General features: G+C 40.8%; 1 protein-coding gene and 1 pseudogene across 8 annotated transcripts in view; both read left to right on the top strand.

Annotated features, from left to right (window-relative positions):
* The first annotated feature begins 6,488 nt into the window (after positions 1-6,488).
* LOC125619477 lies at positions 6,489-6,558 on the top strand (annotated as a pseudogene).
* An 11,223-nt stretch (positions 6,559-17,781) lies between these two features.
* Positions 17,782-21,658, top strand: part of Ubr3 (ubiquitin protein ligase E3 component n-recognin 3) — a 226,280-nt gene continuing 222,403 nt past the window's right edge. For 3 of the 8 annotated variants that reach the window (XM_015479298.2, XM_015479300.2, XM_015479304.2), the window contains exon 1: positions 17,785-18,380. In XM_015479298.2, the coding sequence (XP_015334784.1) occupies positions 17,830-18,380 (551 nt within the window). In that variant the 5' untranslated portion in view covers positions 17,785-17,829. Of the gene's footprint in view, positions 18,381-21,658 lie in introns of all 8 variants that reach the window. The other 5 variants (XM_015479301.2, XM_015479302.2, XR_007350982.1 and 2 more) reach the window with 4 other exon arrangements.

Here is a 21,658-nt window from a genome sequence, read left to right on the forward strand (position 1 = left end):
GAAGCGACACCACGCACACGCGCACGCCTCCGTCATCCGGCGTCGGGTTGCAGTCTCTGCCCATCGTTGGGGTTCCGCTGGCGACCCGGCCTCTTCGGCCTCGGGAGAACCGAAGAACCACCTCAATTCACAGATCGCTAGTCAGCCCTCGCCTCTGTCGTGTGCTCAGAACCCTCAGGCTTTGCTTTGAGTACCTACCAGCCTCTAAGGATGTGGAAAGAGGGTGAAAGTGAAGCAGGACAGAGGGTAAAAGTCATAGTTACTTTGTGGCCCAGTGTGACCCTTTTGCTTGTTTTCTCCCAAGCTCCCTCTCGAAAAGCGGCAGTCTCCACTTCCGTTGCTTCCTTCGCCATTCACGTGTCCTACTTTATTGCAGCGTTTCCCTCTTTTTAGGTCACCTGTGTCACTTATCTCAACCATCACAGGAGTGGTGATGTCATAGAAGCCAAAGAAAGTTTAAATGAAGGAATACGGTCGTGGTATCTTTTGCAGGAAAGAGGTCAGGTGTCTCACAGAAGGAGCAGAAACCACGTTGTAGTGGATTGTGAAGAGAATGGAAGTTAGGAAGTAGAAGTTGTAAAGGTGAACAGTTCTTAAAAAGTGCACCCATGAAAAGGAGAGTGAAAATGGCTGACGCTTAGCAAGTTTGGGGAAAGGCTTTACTGGTGGTGTTAGTAGATACTTTATTTACCTACTGGGTGTGCTCGGGTTCAACTCAGAGCCTTGCACTTGCTAGGCAAGCGATCTACCACTGAGCTACACCACCAACATTATTAGAGTTTCTCTAAAGATAGGAGAAGAAAGGAACATATCTAAATTCTAACAGAATAGGGACAATCGAAAGGGAGGGGATAATAGAAAGGGGACAATGGAGAGGACATTGGATGGAGCTGGGATTCTCAGATCCAGTGCTTAAATAAAAGGGTTGCCCCGCTAGTGGAGTGACCCTGAACCTTGTACAACCAGAGGAATGAGAAGCTGTGCTCCATATGTGTACTGTATGTCCCAAAAAGCCTATAAGGGACAATTCTTAGTAACCTATTTTCAGTGATGACAAAGCAACTTTAAAGGCCATTTTCACCAGATCTCTGATAGGGGTCCAAGGGCTCTCCTCAGCTTGTTTGAACTTTGGGTTAGCTGGTAAGAGGACCTGGTGGGACCTGGTGTGGGCGCTGACAGAAGAATAGAGGAGTGAGTGGGTGAAGGGATTCCTTCAGTACCTGCTACCTCAGAAAAGAGGCAATGGTTTGAGGAAAGGTGGTTGTTTAGGTTTTTGATCTAGTGAGTGGAGAGGAGAAGTCAGGTTGTTCAGGTGGGGGAGACAGTGGAGGGGCTGGGGCAGAAGGTTGAGGGTGAGGACCTATTTGAGCCGGGCGATAGGGTGGAAATTCATAAGTAGGGTCAAAAGTAGTGGATGAGTCCGGAGGAGGAGGAGATTGGGGATCAGTAGTTGTGGGTGTTGGTTTGCAAGCTAGAAAATTTTGCAGAGGTCTGCAAGAGGTGCAGAGAGCACAAGCAAGAAGAAAGCTTTGATATAGCAGCTTTTTACCCATTTTTTCGAATGCTCACAGTAATTGTAGAGATCCCTTAGAATGGAGGGATCCAGGGACCCAAAAGGGGGGCCCTCTGCTTTGGTTGTCTAAGGGATAAGTGGGCCAGGCCTGGATGCTATATTTGATCAATTTGGGGGGTTTGATGTCTGGTGTCAAGGAGAGGGTTTTGAGGTTATCCAAGAGGCATTGTAGGGGAAACTGATTTATTGGCAAAAGGGGTGTCCCCGCTAGAGCCAAAAATCAGGAGTACCTTAGTGGCAGGTTCAAGCTGCAGAGATTTGTCGTCACCGAATCCTGACAGGCGTAGCTGTGGGAGCCGGAGCCCATGGGAGACCTTGGCCAAGGCTTTTCCGGACCCCTCCTGAGAGGCCGGAGACTCCCAGGGCCAGAAAGAGGGGAAAGAGAGAGACAGAGGAAGAGAGAGGAAGGGGAGGGTAAGCATCTCTCTGGTGGCCGAGTCTTGAAGATGTGAGGACTAGGATTTTAGGAGAGCCACCGAGACCATGAAGGTCTGGATGGACTGTGATGTTCAGTTCTCTGTTATGTGTCCTGGAGGTTACAGAGTCCTTCGAGGAAGACCTACAAAGCCTATGCTGGTAAACTACCAGCTGGGAAGGGAAGGGAATAATTTCAAACCCAGGAGTCTATTCTGCCCTAGGAAGGAGTCCCTGAGGGCCACCATAGCCTTAAAGGCTGTGGTGGGGTGTTTTCCTCCCTGCAGGTGGGCAAAGAGGTTTGCCCTTTGCCGGACAATCAATGGTCAAATCCTCCTGACACCACCATTGGGTTTAGGACTCCAGGAAGGGGAAACTCACCAATTGAAGGCGGGTGGTGGATGGAGTTCTGGCGATCGAGAAAATGGGTTCAGGCCATCTGGTGAGTGGCACTTCTGAAGGAAGAGGGACCCAAAAGTGGGTTTTAACCCTCTCTCGGGTTTCGGCACCACTGAAAGGAAAGTGACCACAACATTCGGAGCAATCAAAAGATCTTTATTGCAGCAGTGCAACAAAGAGAAAAGAAAGAAGGAAAGAAGGAGAGAGAGAGAGAGAGAGAGAGAGAAAAGAGAAGAGGAGAGATGAAGAGGGAGAGAGCAAGAGCAAGAGAGAGACAGAGAGCGCACGCAAGAAAGACAAAGAGAGCAAGAGAGAGAGAGCAAGAGAGAGGGGGGCCTGGCAGGAGGGAGTTTTTATAGCCCAAATCTAATGGGGCCTCTGGGTCTGCAAGCTGCCTTTTTGGCCTAAGGGGGAGCTAAGTGTTCAGCCTTGAGTGGGGTTGAATGTTCAGACTTGAGGCAAACAGGTGATAAAGGACCAGATGGGGGGGGAGTTGAGTGCGTGGGCTATCTTGCAGCCAACATCTGTTCAGCCTGCCCCTCAGACAACACAGTTCAGCCTGCTCTGCACCCAACATTATGAGGATTAAATGAGTTCATACATATAAAGTTCTTAGTAGATAAAGGCAGTACACAAAGTTCTTTGTCATATAACAAACGCCCAATAAAATGTTAACTGTTTTTGCTCTTGGTGGTGTTTATTGATAGAATGGTGGTGGAGAAAGAGATAATTGAAGCTAGCCATATATTCAAAAGTAATGGGTCCCCCACTTTTTTTCTTTTGTTTATCCCAAAGATGCAGGTTGATTTGTTATTTTTTCCACATTTTTATTGGTGCATTATAGTTATACATAATGATGGGATTTGTTGTTACATATCTGCACATGCACACAATATAAGAATATAATTTGGCCAGTATTACTCTCCTGCATTTCCCCCCCTCCCTCCGCACCTTATAATTCTTTTGGAGGTTAATTGCAATTTAGAATCTTAAACTACACCAATGAATCAATAACTTCTCATATTGTTACATTGCAATCCCTCAGTCTGTCTTGGTCTTTGAATAAATGTTTTACTCATACATGATTTGTAATATCATGTATTAGTCATTTGGGAAAAAAATTGGTTCACTGAATTTTGAAAGTATTCCATCATGTTTCAGAAAATCACATTTATTAATATCAATACTGATCTCCCCCAGAAAAGGCTTTAAATAGAGGGAAGACTGTTAAACTCAAGATGGAAGATATGTTTTCCAAAACATTAATACAGCTTGAGGTTTTTTTTTCATTGGCAAAAAATACAGTCTAGTGTTTTTCATGAAGTGACAGTTGTATTTATTCCACTTTTCAGAAAATGCCTGTCAAATAGCAAAACTGAAAAAAACATAGTTTGTCAGTCATGCTTTCAAATAAAATTGTGTTTCCTTAAAAAAAAAAAAAAGCCAACTCTAGTAAATGCTGAAGATTATACAGGCACACAACTTTTAGAATCGATCAAATTAATTAAATTATCAAATTTGCAGGATCCAAAACAAAAACTGGTTATGTTTCTACTCATTAGCATTTAGCAATCTGAAAAGTAGGAAAACAATTCTATTTACAATAGCTTCAAAAAGAATAAAATACTTAGGTATAAGTTTAGCCAAGGAAGTGAAAGACTTGTGCACTAAAATCTATAAAACATTGCCAAAAAAAAAAGAAGAAGAAGACATGAATAAATGGAAAGATATCCCATATTTATGAATTGGAAGAGAATATTAAGAGGCCATTACAACCCAAAGAACAGATTCGACACAATCTCTATCAAAATCCCATTTTTTTTTTTTTTTTTAGAAATGGAAACATTTGTCCCAAAATTTATATGGAATCCGTAAGAGATCTGAAATAGCTAAAACAGTTTTGAAAAAGAAGAACAAAGATTGAGGACTTATACTTTTCTAAATTCAAAACTTATTACAAAGCTACAATAATCAAATTAGTGCACTACTTGCATGAGGAGACATACATATATACCAATAGAATAGGGAGTCCAGAAATAAACACTCATGTATTTGGTCAATTGATTTTTGACAAGGATGTCAAGACCATTCAATGGAGAAAGATGGTTTTTTTCAACAAATGGTGCTGGGAAAACTGGATAGCCACATGCAATAGAATGATACTGAATCTTTAATTTCCACCTCATGTAAAAGTTAACTCAAAATGATTGATGGGACTGGAGTTGTGGCTCAGCACTGGGTTCGATTCTCAGCACCACATATAAATAAATTAATAAATAAAATAAAGATACATTGACAATTTAAAAAATATTTTAAAAAGAATGGATTGATGACCTACAGTAAAAAGCCAAAAGTATAAAAATCTTTGAAGAAAACATAATGTTAAACCTTTATGAAATCGAAAATGGCACTATTTCATGAACACAAAACCAAAAGCATAAGTAACGAAAGAAAAAATAGGTAAATTTTATTTTATCAAAATGAACAACTTCTGTACACCAAAGGACACTATCAAAAGAGTGAAAAGACAACTCAAAGACTGGAAGAAAATTCTTGCAAATCACATGTAGTGCATATAAGTGATTGCTATCAAAATATGTAAAGAACTCCTGCAACTCAAAAACAAAAATACAACCTATATCCAAAATAGACAAGGAGATTCAATAGACATTTCTGCCAGGAAGATACACACATGGGCAATAAGCACATAAAAAGAATGCACAACTTCATCAAATAGAAATTAAAATCACAATAAACTAACACCCACTAGAATGGTTATTATCAATAAAATGGAAAATAACAAGTGTTGGAAAGGAAATGGAAAAACTGGAACTCTCATGCATGGCTGGATTATAAAATGCTGCAATTACTGTGAAAAACAGTTTGGTAGTTATTCATAAAGCTAAACAGTATTATCATATGATTTAGCAATCCTACTTCCATGTATCTACCCAAAAGAACTGAAAGCAGAACTCGAACATACCAACACCCGTAGCAGAATTATTCACAATAACCAAAAGGTGTAAACAACTAAAGTTGTGTATCACCAGACGGATGGATAAACAAATTGTGGTACTATATATACATAAAATAGAAATATTATTCTATTATAAGATGGAATGAAATTCATATACATGCTACAACATGGATAAATTTGTAAAATACTGTGCTAAGTGGAATAATAAACACAGAAGGACAGATATTTCCATTTATATGAAATACCTAGACTAGGTAAATACATAGAGACAAAGTAGAATAGAGGTAGTCAGGGTTGAGAGTGAGTGGGTTGGGGAATCTATAATTATTGTTTAATAAGTAGAGAGTTTCTGTTTGAAATGATGAAAAAGTTCTAGATATTGATGGTGATGATCATTGCATAACATTGTGAATGTACTTATGTAAGGGTAAAAGAAATTGAAGTTATTCATAAAAGTAAAAAAAAAAAGAGATAAATTCATAAAAGTAAAAAAAAAAAAAAAAAGAAATTGAAGTTAAAGCGTAAAAGTTAAAGGGTAAAAGACCGGGTGTTGTAAAGTTTCTAAGCTGCAAGGTCTGAGTTAAAATGTAAAGGATTAGGTATTGTTAGGTTTCTGTGCTACCTGCAAAACCTGAAATTTCTGTAGCTGTTAAGACAATGCTTGGAACTGCCCAGTAAATATTTCCCCTGACTACTTGGTTGTTTAATAACTGAAGGGCTCTGTGTAACTGGTCACGTAGTCCTCTAGGCACTAAAACCAATCAGTTTGAATGTAACCCCCTCCTTAGGAATGACCTATCACTCCAGCCTGACCTGTTCCCGCCAATGAATGAACTAATCATGTTTAGGAGTTGTTGTTCAATTTTCCCGCGCCTCATGATGATTTGTTCTGATGTATACAAAGCCCTCCGCCCTCCCCAAAAAGTGTACTTAAGCAGTGCTCAGCCCCTGCTCGGGGCTCTGGCTGTTTTCCCTTGAGTGGGCACGGAGCCCCAGCATTCTGGTTCAATAAATCCCCTTCTGCCAATTGCATGAGTGGTCACTTGGTGGTCTCTTTCTCCGACGTTTCACGGGACCCTTACACTTAATGTCACTTAAATTGTGCATTTAAAATGGTTAAAATGGAAGACTATACTTTCAGGGATCATTTCTATAGTATGTTACTAAAATGGTTAAAATGGTAAAGTGCTGCAGTCTGGCTGGGCACAAATCACCGAGTCGCCACAAAGCACTTGTATGTTCAAACAGGACACTTTATTGCCCGAACTCCACCAGCACTCCATGCACACTCCCCTGGAACTCTCTCAGCTCTCCCTGGGGGGCTCTGTGCTTACCCCACTCGACCCCATGAGAATTCCACAGGAACTCCAAAGTAGAGGGTGCCCGAGGCAGCAGGTACCACCCTATTCCCGAGCCATCCTATTGCCAGACAGCAGGGGTCCATATACAACTGAATACACAGCTTAACATAACCATCATCATCTCAATGGATTGCTGGTGTCAACTCTCAGCCACTCCCTTCTGGCAGAATGCCATGTGTCATCCCGATTGGGCTGTGGCCCTCAACAGTAAAGTTTATGCTATGTATATTTTTCCACTGTTATGGGCTAAAAGTTTGTATCCCCTCAAAATTCATGTGCTGAAACCCTAGCACCCAAAGTGATAGTATTGGGTGGGGGGGCTTTGGGAAGTAATTAGCTTAGATGGCTTAGATGAGGTCACAAAGTTGGTGACTGCCTGATGGGATTAGTGCCCTTAGGAGAGGAGAACTTCCTTTCCACCCTGCCCCTATCATGTAAGGACATAGGAAGAAGGCAGCCATCCAAAGCCAGGAAGAGGGCTTTCATCATACATGAACCCTGATCTTGGACTTTCCAGCCTTCACAAGTGTGAGAAATAAATGTCTGTTGTGTAAACCACCCAGTCAATGGTATTTCGTTATAGCAGCTCCAGCTAACTAAAATGGTCAGAATTTAAAAATATAAAGCTGATAGTTTAGTTTAGGACTTTGCCCATGTACTTTTGATAGACCCAACCTGATCTTTTCTTAAAATTGGGCATCTCGCCACAAAACCATGAAAAGATAATTTCGGCTTTACTATAAATTACTGCAAATTCTGAACCTGCTTGGAATGCCTGCCTGTGCCTTGAACTCACCCATGCCTGGCTCTCTGACCAGATAGCAGCCCTCTCTGAAACTTAGTGACACCTCATAAATATTGGCCTTCCCTGGCCAGACTGTAAGGGTAAAAGAAATTGAAGTTAAAGCGTAAAAGTTAAAGGGTAAAAGACCGGGTGTTGTAAAGTTTCTAAGCTGCAAGGTCTGAGTTAAAATGCAAAGGATTAGGTATTGTTAGGTTTCTATGCTACCTGCAAAACCTGAAATTTCTGTAGCTGTTAAGACAATGCTTGGAACTTCCCAGTAAATATTTCCCCTGACTATTTGGTTGTTTAATAAGGGCTCTGTGTGGTCGCACGTAGGCATTGCAGGGCCTGGACCAATCAGTTTGAATGTAACCCCCTCCTTAGGAATGACCTATCACTCCAGCCTGACCTGTTCCCGCCAATGAATGAACTAATCATGTTTAGGAGTTGTTGTTCAATTTTCCTGCGCCTCATGATGATTTGTTCTGATGTATACAAAGGCCTCCGCCCTCCCCAAAAAGTGTACTTAAGCAGTGCTCAGCCCCTGCTCGGGGCTCTGGGCTGCTTTCCCTTCTTGAGTGGGCACGGAGCCCCAGCATTCTGGTTCAATAAATCCCCCTTCTGCCAATTGCATGAGTGGTCACTTGGTGGTCTCTTTCTCCGACGTTTCGCGGGGCCCTTACAAGACAACGACCCTCTCTGAGGCTCTAATGGTCCTCATAAATTCTGATGTTGGGGCCAGCAAAAAATGTAAACTACCATTAGTGTGATGCTTATCAGAGTTCTGTTATCTGTAACCCCCCTTTGTGTAACATTCTGGGCTATAAAGCTGGGCTGCAGGAAAGCTGGGGTGTGGTCTTGTTCCCGCCATTTTGGGAGGGAGAGGCAGCCCGGCCTGTCGAAATAATAAGCTTGCTTTAATTTGATTTTAATTGGAGTCAGTGGTCTTTTCTTGCGTCCTGGTCTAACACTTTTTCCTGGAGACTTCTAAGATACTTCAGTATATAACTGAAGTGCTTTATGGGTAATTACTAACTCATTACAAATATTAAGAGGGCTGGGGTTATGGCTCAGTGGTAGAGCACTTGCCTCGCATGTTCGAGACCCTGGGTTCGACCCTCAGCACCACATAAAAATAAATAAATAATACAGGGGCTGGGGATGTGGCTCAAGCGGTAGTGCGCTCGCCTGGCATGTGTGCGGCCCAGGTTCGATCCTCAGCACCACATACAAACAAGGATGTTGTGTCCACTGAAAACTAAAAAATAAATAAATAAATATTAAAATTCTCTCTCTCTTAAAAAATAAATAATACAATAAAGACATTAAAAAAATATTAAGAAGATGTGGGTTGGGGCTGTAGCTCAGTGGCAGAGTGCTTGCCTAGCGTGTGTGAAGCACTGGATTCAATCCTTAACCCAACACAAAAATAAACAAAATAAAGGCATTCTGTCTATCTACAACTACAAAAAGCTTTTAAAAAAATATTAAGAAGATGTGTCCTTTTGGATTGAAATGCAATCAAATTAATATTTTTTTTAATGTTTTATTGAGGCCATTTTAAAGTGAAATTGCTTATTTTTCTTCCAGTATTTAGCAGAGACAAGTACAATGACAACTACATGACAACTGCTGTTGCATTGATTCATACCATATTAAAAGCAGTTTTATTCAGCAGTGCTTTTGCAAAATCAGTGCAAGTGTCAATGCTATTGTTTCAAGATAAATCACAAGATTAAGAAAGTTATTCGGGCTGGGGATGTGGCTCAAGTGGTAGCTCACTTGCCTGGCATGCATGCGGCCCGGGTTCGACCCTCAGCACCACATACAAAGATGTTGTGTCCGCCGAAAACTAAAAAATAAATATTAAAAAACTTAAAAAAAGAGAAAGTTATTCAATGAAAGGAAAGTGACCACAACACTCAGAGCAACCAAGAGATCTTTATTGCAGCAGTGCAACAGAGGAGAAGAGAGAGAAAGAGAAAGAGAGAGAGAGAGAGAGAGAGAGAGAAAGCGCTTGCAAGAGAGAGACAGAGAAAGCAAGAGAGAGCAAGAGAGATAGAGAAAGCAAGAGAGAGAGGGGCCCGGCAGGAGGGAGTTTTTATAGCCCAAATCTAATGAGGTCTCTGGGTCTGCAAGCTGCCTTGTTGACACAAGGGGGGTTACGTGTTCGGCCTTGAGCAGGGGGTTGAGTGTTCAGCCTTGAGGGGGGGTGCGAAGCGCTCAGCCTTGAGCGGGGGCTTGGGCGTTTGGGCTTGAAAAGCAAACAGGTGATAAAGAGCCAGACAGAGGGTTTGAGTGACCAGGTCACCCTGCAGCTAACTTTGTTTGGCATGCCCTGCAGACAACTTACTCAGCTTGTCCTGCACCTAACATTCAATACTCTGAGTATTTCAGCATGAAATAAGTTTATTGCCAAGCATTCACATTTAAAAAAAGAACTGGGGCTGGGGATGTGGCTCAAGCGGTATCGCGCTCGCCTGGCATGCGTGCGGCCAGAGTTCGATCCTCAGCACCACATACAAAGATGTTGTGTCCGCCAAAAACTAAAAAATAAATATTAAAATTCTCTCTCTCTCTCTCTCTCTTTTTAAAAAAATTAAAAAAAAAATAAAAAAAGAACTGATACTTATTTGGTGCTGAATCTGGAGAAATAAGGAAAATTACAAGTTCAGCCATGTTTTATAGGACTCATTCTTTTTTTTTTTTTTTGTCATTTCAAGAGACTTGACTTTACTGGATCATGTATTATCAGTGAAGCCAGATTTGAGGATAGGTAGTTAGTGTAGCTAGGTAATTCGGGTCTAATACCGAGTAAGATAAATAAAATGGAGGCCATCACAGAGAATGGAATCCAGGAAACCAGAGCAGCACTTGGGTAAATTGAAATGTTAATGTCTCCAAGGCCTGGGAACCCATCCTGAGGAACTGTTAATGAAACAGCTCCCAGCAAACAGAGAAGTGCTAATCAAAAGCTGCCCCAGGCCCTTCCTGCCCAGATTACTCCTCTAGCCAACTTATATCCCACCTATTGGGTCTTCCCACCTGCATTCACTGAAAGATAAAGGGAAACAAAGGACAGGAGTGTGACAGAGCTGAAAGCCCTTAGCTCTGAAAAAGGGAAGACCTCCCCCTTCCAGAATTCTGCCTTTCCTGTCGGGGAGAAGTCTTTTCTGCTGTCCTGGGTGGATGTAGCAGGGCCATTTTACAAAGTGGGTAAGGTCCCTTTTGGGCTGGATGTCCTGTCTGATGCCAAAGTTCTTTGGCCTCTTCTCCTACAGCGGGTTCACTACCTTCTTGGCCTCTTGCCTCTTGACCACGGTGGGGCCCGGGGCCACGTTTTTCCCCTTGGCCTTCTTTCCCTTTGGCATCTTGGGTGACTGGAGGAGAGCCGAACTCATACTTAAATGTAAGGAATGTTAAAAAAAAAAGCTATGAGTAAATTCTATTTTAGAAAATTTGAGGATTTCAAAATAACAATTTAGTTTATGGTAACAGCAGATACAACTGTATTGAACCAGTAAGAATATGATAGTTATACTAAGAACAAACTGAATTCATCTCTGAAATTGCACATGTGTAAACCCTAATCCTATTATTTATTACCTCATTAAGGTTTAAAAACCACAAGGATACAAAAGAACCACTTTCTATTAATTGTGAGAATGATGATATTAAAAAACATCATGTAGCATCTGGAAAACACTGCCCGCTTCCAAAATCATGAGAATAAAGAAAACAAATAAGGTTTTAATATAATTATGAAAATAATCCTGATTTGGGGGATTTCTAGAAAGGGATTTGGGATTCCCCCCAAAGGTCTGCAAACCATACTTTATGAAGTGGTTAATGAATATTCATATACAGAATTTCATATTTGAAATTTGTAAGATGGTGTATTAGGGACAAGAAAATAATTAAAACACCTTTCAAGAAATTCAAAGTTACATTATTAAGTAGTATTTGATTAATTGTTCAATCAGTGTGACGGTACATGTGCTGGGAGTCTGGAGAATTCGCTCAGGGACCCTTACAGCAGAAAACCCAGTGATCATTGCCCAAACATCTTCTATATTTTTTTAGCCTCTAGCCCCAGTTACTTGGGAGGCTGAAACAGAGGACTGCTTGACCCCAGGAGTTCAAGTCCAGAGTGGGCAACATAATGAAACCTGGTCTCAAAAAAAGAAAAAAGGTTTTCTCATTTCAAGATCAGAAGTAAAATAATGATAACAATAGTATTATTATTATCTAATGTATTTTTAGATTATTATGCAATTTATAATATGCTTTCATCAGTTTGTAAGCTACATGTCAAGAATATTATATTTAATGTAAATGGTGTCCCCTGAATTCTTGTTCTTTTTTTTTAATGTTTTATTAGTTGTTGATGAATTTTTATTTATTGAACCCAGTGCTGAGGATTGAACCCAGTGCCTCACACATGCTAGGCAAGCGCTGCACCACTGAGCCACAATCCCAGAATAGTGTTACCCCAGCCCTGAAGCCCTGAATTCTTGTTCTTATTCTTTTTTTGTGTGCTGGAGATTGGACTTAGGGATGCTTTACTGCTGGGCTACATCCCCAGTCCCTTTTTTTTTTTTTTTAATTTTGAGACACGGTCTCATTAAGTGGCTGAGGCTGGCCTTGAACTTGTGATCCTTCTACCTCAGCCTCTCAAATAGCTGGGATTACAGGCATGTGCTATGACATTCAGTGCCAGATGAGTTCTGCCATACCATGTTTCCCAATTTTGCCTGATCCTAGGAATCATCTGAAGTTCTACACACAAAAACAGTTTCCTAGGTCCCCTCTCAGATCTAAAGGAATTAAAATATTCAGGGATTATACTGTGCTACTGAAAGGATAAAAGAAACTGAAGTTAAAATGTAAAGGACCAGGTATTGTAAAGTTTCTGAACTGCACTCAGAACCTGAAATTCCTGTGGCAGTTAAGACAATTCCCGGAACTGCCCATTAGATATGTGTCAAAATCCCCCCTGACCACTTAGTTGCTTAACAACCTGGACCCTGTGCAGCTCGGCACGTAGGCACCTCAGGGCCCAAACCAATCAGTTTGAATGTATCCCCCTCCTTAGGACTGACCTATCATCTCGCCCGACCTGTTCCCGCCAATGAATGTGCTAATCATGTTTGAGAGTTGTTGTTTGATTTTCCCGCACCTCATGATGACTTGCTCTGATGTATGCAAAGCCCCCACCCTCCCCATAAAGTGTACTTAAGCACTGCTTAACCCCTGCTCGGGGCTCTTGGCCGCTCTCCCTTCTTGAGTGAGCACAGAGACCCAGTGCACTGGATCTTCAATAAACCCCCTTTTGCTGTTGCATGAGTTGGTCTCTTGGTGGTCTCTTCCTCCATCGTTCACCAGTCCCTTACACTATATACAAAAATACAAATCTTGAAAGAAATAATCATTTTTATCCCTCCAGAATTGAAAATCTAGTTTACCTCCAGAGAGCTGAATGTGTTGTACAAATAATTTAGTAGCACAGGACAAAGGACAAAGATCTTTTAAACACCTATAAGAGGAACAGTCCAAAGAGAACAAGAGTGCTTCAACCTATAATCTAGTGTTAGTAATGAATTGAACATAATTTAAATATGTTATCTTCTATGTCATGGCTTTCTATGTTAGTAAAACATTTCACAATCATCATTTAACTGTGATAATTAATTTAAAAGTCGCTCAATAATTCTCTTTTTAATACAAATTATAATACATGTAAAATCCAGGAACATCTTCTAACTATGGCAGAACAAGTGTGTATTTAATAATAACTGTCCATGGGTTAGGGCAGTTGGGGAAAATATGCTGGTTTCTCTCCAGGATTGCATTCCTGTGGAGAATAACAAGGACGCCTGCTCTGCGAGACAGTGATGATGCATGTTGGCAAATGCAGTCTTTCAGCATTCCACAGTGGTCTCGACACACTCATAAATTTCTACAAAATTCCACCATTTGTCGTCAGTTTCTCCTCAACTCTGTAACAACACTGGCAACAAAGAAAAGTTTAAATACCATCCCTTTTTCAGTTGCAGTACATGTACAAAAATCCAAACATTTGCCAGATTTCCTGCCTGTACGTCTCATGACCACATGGAACCTATTCAAAACTAAGGAATCATTAAATAGAACCAATAATAAAATGAATAAAAAAATCTAGATTGAATAATGGGCAAAAAAGTGGATCAGTGCATGCTGTATGCATATATGGAAATATCACACTGAACCCCATTGATAGTACATCAATATGTGTTAATAAAAAAATAAAAAATAAAATTCAAATATACTCAAAAACTAAAAAATGACAAAAATATGAATAGATTTTTACCAAAGAAAATACATCAGTACCTATTAAACACATAAAAAGATGCATAGTTATTAAAGAAAGGCAAATTAAAACTACAATGAGATACATACCATTAGAATGGCAATAAAAAAAAAAAAAGAGAGAATAACAAATACTGGCAAGGTTACAGAAACCCAGGAACCCTTATACATCACCTGGGGAAATATAAAATGGTACAGACTATTTGTTAATCATTTGGCAGTTTCTTAAAAAGTTAAAAATAAATTTACCACAGAGCCCTGCAATTCTAATCTTAGGTATCCACCCAAGATAAATTAAAGTCTATTTCCGTACAAAGACTTTCCACATAAAGACTGAATATTTACAAAAGCCCTTTGTTAATATTTATAGGTAAATATTCCTAGCAGCTTTATTCATAATTGAAAAAAATTAGAAATGACCCAAAAGCTTATCAACTTGTAGATGGCTAAACAAAATGTTGCATAGTCATCTGATAGACTACTATTCTACAATAGAAAATAACTTAATAATGATATATGCTACAATATGGATGATCTACAAAAATAGATCAGTGAACGACTCATACATACTATATGAGTCCATGTACAAGAACTGTTCAAAAAAGCAAATCTATAGAAATTAGATTAGTGGGGCTGGGGATGTGGCTCAAGCGGTAGCGCGCTCGTCTGGCATGCGTGCGGCCCGGGTTCGATCCTCAGCACCACATACAAACAAAGATGTTGTGTCCGCCAAATACTAAAAAAAATAAATATTAAAAATTCTCTCCCTCTNTTCTTAAGTTATAGGTGAACACAATATTTTTATTTTACATTTATGTGGAACCTGGATCCCGCCCATGCTAGGCAAGCGCTCTACTGCTGAGCCACAATCCCAGCCCAGGGCTTCTATCATTTGGACCCAGGAAGCCTGATAATTTTTTTTTTCAATGAATTGGTGCAACATAAAAACTATTCTAAATTACCAATCCCTCAAATCATTGTTCTGTGTCATGGGGAATTCCTAAAATGATCATATTTTCATGAAAGAAAGCCAGATTGAAATTCAACTGAAAACTCTGCACTTGCTTAAATAGTATACCTCATAAAATTATATTTAAGTATGCTGCTACTAAAAACACTGTATAAATAATGATGCATTGTATGGCTGTTACAGAAAGCTACAAAATAATATCTAAATACTATATATTTGTATGTATTCCAATTTCATTAATATGGGGAAGAACCTTGTAAATATTTCTATGTTGGTTTTCCAAATTAAAATAAATCACACAGAGGAGATAAAAGTTACAAATGGCATATAATGTAATTTCTTGCAAAATTAGAATAAAGACCCTTAACAGGAAACATAAAGCAGGTCCAAAGTTGCTTTTGTATTCATTAGAACTCTGAGTTGCAAGAGACAAAAATCCAACTTCAACGAGTTTAGGTCAAAAAGAGGATCATACTCAATTATATAAACAGCAAAGCATGGGGGAGTTGTATCCAGATACATCTCCATTTTGCTCTCACTAAGCATCTGTTTGTCTCCAGAACAGCCTCTGTGCATGCACCTCTCCCAATCCTTGTTCTAGGCCAGGTCCCCCAGAACTTCACAAAGACAAAGTTTTTTTTTTTTTTTTTTCCTCTGCCAGCTCCACTTAAAACTCTGGGGAAAAACTCTGGCCAATCCAGCTGGTGGCCCAAGCCACCTCTATTACCAGAAGGGGGTGAAGTAGATAGCTGCTGAACACATAAATATACATGATGCTCACAACAGTATTAATTTCTAAATTTCTGTCTGGCTTCCAAACATAGATCACATCTTTTCCATGTGCATGGTAACCTTAACAATGGCAATTGTTGACATTCCTACCATAAAAAATATTGTTCCTACTATGTACAAAGTATTTTGCCAGATGATCACATTTAAGTTTCAGAATAAACCTGTAATTATGATTATCCTCATTTTTTAGGCAACAGTGATACCGTTTAAAAGAAAAGAAAGAACCGTGAAAGAAAAGAATTCATTGTTTCTGATTGCACCTGTTTCCCTCCCTCCCTTTCTCCCCCTCTCTCTTCCTCTCCCTTTCAGTCCTTTAAGATCTCGCAACTATACTTACTGCAATTATCTCATTTGTTTAATATTGAAACAGGACATTTTTAGTAAGTTTCTCAACTCATGGTTTAGAAAGATTTTTGAGAAAAAAGCATGACAATGCATAAGGATTTGACCTATATTAACTCCTCTACAGACTAGATTAGTCTGTGCAACATTTTCAAGATTATAAATGTTTAACAATCCTCTGGAAAATTTTTTTGGTACTGGGGAATGAATCCAGGGGCGTTTAACCACTGAGCCAAGTCCCCAGCACTGCACCCCCTTTGTATTTTCTTTAGAGACAGGGTCTCACTGAGTTGCTTAGTGCCTGGTTAAGTTGCCGAGGCTGACTTTGATCCATGGGCCTCAGCCTCCAGAACCATGGGGATTACAGGGGTCCTCCACCACGCTCACTGAAATCTTTTTTTTTTTTTTCATCGTTTAATATCATCAAATTAGTTGTCCTAATTTTCTTTTCCTCCCTGTTTCAAACACACTAGGAATTTTTCTACTAAAGTTCAGAATATTACCATCTTGTCTTATTCATGCAACAAATTCGTTTACCAAATGTTTGCTGGGCTGCTATCAATTGCTCCCTGTTACAGCTGGAGATAGTACTGAACATGTTGCTTACTGTGTTTTTGGGCACATAAGTCATCTCTTTAAGTTTTTGTTTCCTCTGAGAGTACCCACTTCATAGGAGTATTGAGAGGACTTAAAATAAATAATATATAAGGAATTGGCAAATATTAGATATTCAAGAAGCATTATCTATTACTGTTCTCTTTTTATTTTATTTTTAAATTTTCAACGGATCTTTTATTTTATTTATTTATACTCAATGCTGAGGATCAAACCCAGGGCCTCACACATGCCAGGCAAGCACTCTACTACTGAACAACCCCAGCACCTATAATTGTTCCCTTAAACAACTTTGACGAATATTTGAGCACTTATGGGCAATGATAATGAATATTCACTCTTTGCCTTCAAGAAATTTACCAGTTAGTGCACTGGGACTGACATTTTTACAGTTGAAGGCAGTTATATTACTAAAAAAAAAGTTAAGAGTTTTTTTTTTTTTGTAAGAAAGGAAATGACCTGACCAAGCATTGCCAAATGGGGGGGGGGGGATATAGGTATAGGGTAGGAACCAGGAATGATAAGGACCCAGAGGAAGGATTTGGTAGAACATCTTCAAAAAATGGTGAACAGGCCTACTGGCGTCTTTACTATGATGAACCTGCAATACTATTAGCAGATAAGAATGGACATGTGAAATAAATATGAGATTGGAAGATATGTAATGATGGTGGGTTTTGAGAGATGATATAAATTTGATTTTGGTTTCCATTAGAAATTTTGAACAAGAGAATGACAGCAATAATACTTTTTAATTTTCTAAAGAATGCACTTCACAAGATTAGCCTGGAAATAGTGTGAGGGTAAGAATTGATTCAGGCAATAATCAGGCGACTGCTTCAATAATAGTAGTCAACAGAAACTTAGGTTTTGCAAACGGTAATAAACATCACAAAACAATGCAGGTGCCTAAAATACATCCGGAAGGCATACATAATCTTAAGTAAATAGGAAAAATTTGCTTTTACTAAAGATTTTCTTTAAAGCCAGTGCCTTATTTCAGCGACTTTCATCTTTGAAAATTGAGAACCAAGAGACGTGGGAAGGAACAGAGGCGGAGCCCAGGAGAAAGGGGCGGGAAGAAGGGACCGTAACCTCAAGGGGTGTGTGCAGGGGCGGGGACCCAGGCGGAGGTGCGCGGCCGCTCCGGAATATCGCGAGAGTTGGGCGGGCCGAGCATTCGCAGCAGTCAATTCCCCTACCCTCCCGGGAGGAGCCGCCGGCCCTGGACTCTCCAAATTCTGAGCTCTCATCATGGCGGCGGCGGCGGCCGCGGCGGCCGTCGGGGGGCCGCAGCAGTCCCAGCCCGAGCTGCCCGCGCCGGGGCTGGCCTTAGATAAGGCGGCCACTGCAGCGCACCTCAAGGCTGCCCTCAGCCGCCCGGACAACCGCGCAGGTGCTGAGGAGCTGCAGGCGCTGCTGGAGCGGGTGCTGAGTGCCGAGCGGCCGCTGGCCGCGGCTGCGGGCGGTGAGGAGGCGGCGGCGGCGGCCGGCGGCGGGGGCGGTCCGGGGGCGGCCGAAGAGGAGGCCCTGGAGTGGTGTAAGTGCCTTCTGGCGGGCGGCGGCGGCTACGACGAGTTCTGCGCCGCGGTGCGGGCCTACGACCCCGCGGCGCTCTGCGGCCTGGTCTGGACAGCCAACTTCGTGGCCTACCGCTGCCGGACGTGCGGCATCTCCCCCTGCATGTCGCTGTGCGCTGAGTGTTTCCACCAGGGCGACCACACCGGACACGACTTCAACATGTTCCGCAGCCAGGCCGGGGGCGCCTGTGACTGCGGAGACAGCAACGTGATGCGGGAGAGTGGGTGAGTGGAGCCCTCCCCCTGGCGAGGCGACCCCAGGCGGGAGGCTCTGCTGGCAGCCCTGCTGGGGTCGGGGGAGGCCTGTAAGGGGGAATTGGGAGCCGACCCTGAGCTGTCAAGGCAAGGGTGTGGGGGAGGGCACAGCCACATGGGGTTGAGGTGACTGAGCTGTCAGTGGTGGAAAGGGGGTGGGGAGGAGGGGAGAGCATATTTAGAAAACCGGGCTGTGGATTTTCGGCGAGGGATAAGGAGAAAAGAGCCAGTACGTGGGGTAGAAGGGGAGGGAGAAAGAATGGATACTTGGGGAATCTGGTATGGAGCTGTCAATTATGTACTTGTGGGAAAGGCTGCAAAGCTGTCTGCCGGGTTCTTGAGAAGAGACTTAGGAAGTGATTTGGATTGACTGGGAGAGGGGTGATGTTGGGGGCTGAATTGGGTCACAGGATGATGAGAGCTGGGGAGGTGGACTTGCAACTGCAGGAAAGGACGCGCAGGGAAAATCTTCTGAACTGTCAGTGTGTCTGTCAGTAACAGCTAAGGAGCTCTTGAGCTGATGGGGGTTGAAGGAGGAGGGAAGGGGAGGGGCCTGCATGAAAAGTGACTGTTGAGCTGTCAGTGGAGTATTTGTGTGCTGGAGTGACATCTAGAATTAGGGCTATTGAGCAGTCAGTTATTGAATACCCTTCATACCAGAAGAACAAACAAAACCTTGAGCAAATTAGGAATCAAGTGTTAGCTCTTCCCCAGTTAAGGGCACTTTAATCACCAAGTAATTTATGAATGGCTGTCTAAAAGGAGATATTCAACAAATGCATCTTTAATAGGATCATATATATTTGACAGGAGTTAGTGTTAGGTGCTGGGACTTATGACACAACATTTCAAAGTTTGCAGTGAGTTGAAGAGTTAATACAAATAGGATTTTGGTGTGGGACATAATGTCAATGTCAGGGAAAATCCTGAGATAAAAGGAAAAACAGTGAAAAAGAGGAGATTTTGGCTAGGCAGCAGTTTAGAGAACATTATCAAATTAGTTATTCAAGTTTTTCAATTTTCAGGTCTTAATAGGCTCTTTTTTTTTTTTTTTTTAAGAAATGGTCACTTTTTCTTCTTTGAAGTACTTGAAGTACTGTTATTCCAAAATATTTTTACTTATTATGTGCAAGTAAGGCTCCTTGGATGTTAAAAATGAGTGGAACACCGACTTACCCTTTAATCCACTTATACTTGAGCATAAAGTGATAAATTCCTTAAGTAGCAGCCTGGGGATTACAGGAAGAAGAGGAGACTTCGGTGTCGGTGTAAGAAAAAATCTTCAGAAAGGAGGTGTTTTGAGCTTGCTAACAAAAACAGCAACAACAACTACTGTTGAGCCAACATTTGAGGCCTGGAAATGTATGCCTGACACTCTAAAAACATTTTTTTCTTAATATTTTTTTAATTTATATATATTTTTTTAATATTTATTTTTTAGTTTTCGGTGGACACAACATCTTTGTTTGTATGTGGTGCTGAGGATCGAACCCTGGTCGCAGGCATGCCAGGCGAGCGCGCTACCACTTGAGCCACATCCCCAGCCCCTAAAAACATTTTTAAAAGTTTAATGTTTGAGGGGCTGGGATTGTGGCTCAGAGGTAGAGCACTCGCCTAGCATGTGGGAGGCCCTGGGTTTGATCCTCAGCACCACATAAAAATAAATAAAATAAAGGTATTGTGTTCAACTACAACTAAAAAATATTTTTAAAAAGGTTTAATATTTGAATAATATTGAATAAACTATTAACATAACTAAAAAAGTAAAAAGCAATACTGTAATAAAAATATACACAATTTGAAGTTTCCCTCCCATCTGATCTCCTATCTGCCCAGTTCCTTCTAATTATTATTAGGTTGTCTTAGCGTAAAATGGAGCTTAATGTTTCCTAATTTTGCTGTCATTTTTTTATGGAAAGGGTTGCACTGTTCTACATCTTGCATTTTTACCTTTTTTAAAAACATGTCTTTTCATATTAGTAAATCAGTGTTCTCATTCTATTCTGTAAAAACTGCTACATAGTGATCATGCCATGAATTTGCCACTCTTGATTTAGTCATCTCTCTTTTTTAAAATATTTTTTAGTTGTTGATGGACCTTTATTTTATTGACTTGTATGTGGTGCTGAGAATCGAACCCAGTGTCTCACCCATGCTAGGCAAGCGCTCTACCACTGAGCTACAACCCTAGCCCCTAGTTATGTCTTTTGATGGCATTTGGGTTTCCAGTGTGAAATAAAAAAAACATGGTATGCCTGTCTTTTCCCACTTGTGCAAGAATATCAATGTGATAAATTCTCAAAAATGGGATTTCTAAATTGCTCTCCATGGGCTTATTACTAAGCAGTATATCAGGCTGTTTATTTTCCAGCAGCCTCATTAATAGATTGTTATTACACTTTTTAAAAAATCCATTTGTTTGATTAAAAGTTGTCATATTTTAACTGCTTTATGTAATTTAATTCATTTTATCTTCAATTTTGAGACAATTGCTGTTATTATTCTCATTGTACAGAAGAGGAAAGTAAGGGCACAGCATTTAAAACTTGGACAAGATCATACGTAGGGGGCTTAGTGGTAGAGCACTTGTTTAGCATGTGTGAGGCACTGGGTTTGATTCTCAGCACTGCATATGAGTTAAATAAAGGTCTATCAACAACTAAAATATATATATGAAAATAATTAAAAAAAAAGATCATACATAGGTAGGAAAATAGATATACTGGCTCTAGAGCCTGACTGCTCATTCACTTTTCTCTACTTTTTTTGGGGGGTGGGTGAATTAGGGGGTTCTGGGCTCTACCACTGAGCATACTGCCAGACTCTTTCTTATTGGTTCTTTTGTTCAATACTGCGCATTTAAAAAAAAAAATAAACCATTAATTTTTAAAAACCTTTCTTTTCTCCTTGTCATCTCTCCAGTCTTCCTCCTTCCTCCCTCTCTTTGAGGAACATCAAAACATAGGAGTTGGAGCACCCCTTTACTGTTACTTGGACATTTTTACTTCTCACAATAGGTTAACATTTAGAAGACCCCCAAAGAACATCACAGTAGGAAATAATACTGATTCTTTCTTGAATTTTGGAATACAGTGGTCATTATCAAGTTGTCTTAAATGATACTCTAATCTGATCTAATTCCTTGCAGGAATGGAAACATGTCAGTGAGTTTCTTTTTCTTTCTTTCTTTTTTCTTGTGGTGCTGGGGATTAAACCCAGGGCCTTGTGCATGTGAGGTAAGCACGCTA

Source organism: Marmota marmota, unplaced genomic scaffold (assembly GCF_001458135.2).
Source record: "Marmota marmota marmota unplaced genomic scaffold, marMar, whole genome shotgun sequence".
NCBI classification, from domain to species: Eukaryota; Metazoa; Chordata; class Mammalia; order Rodentia; family Sciuridae; genus Marmota; species Marmota marmota.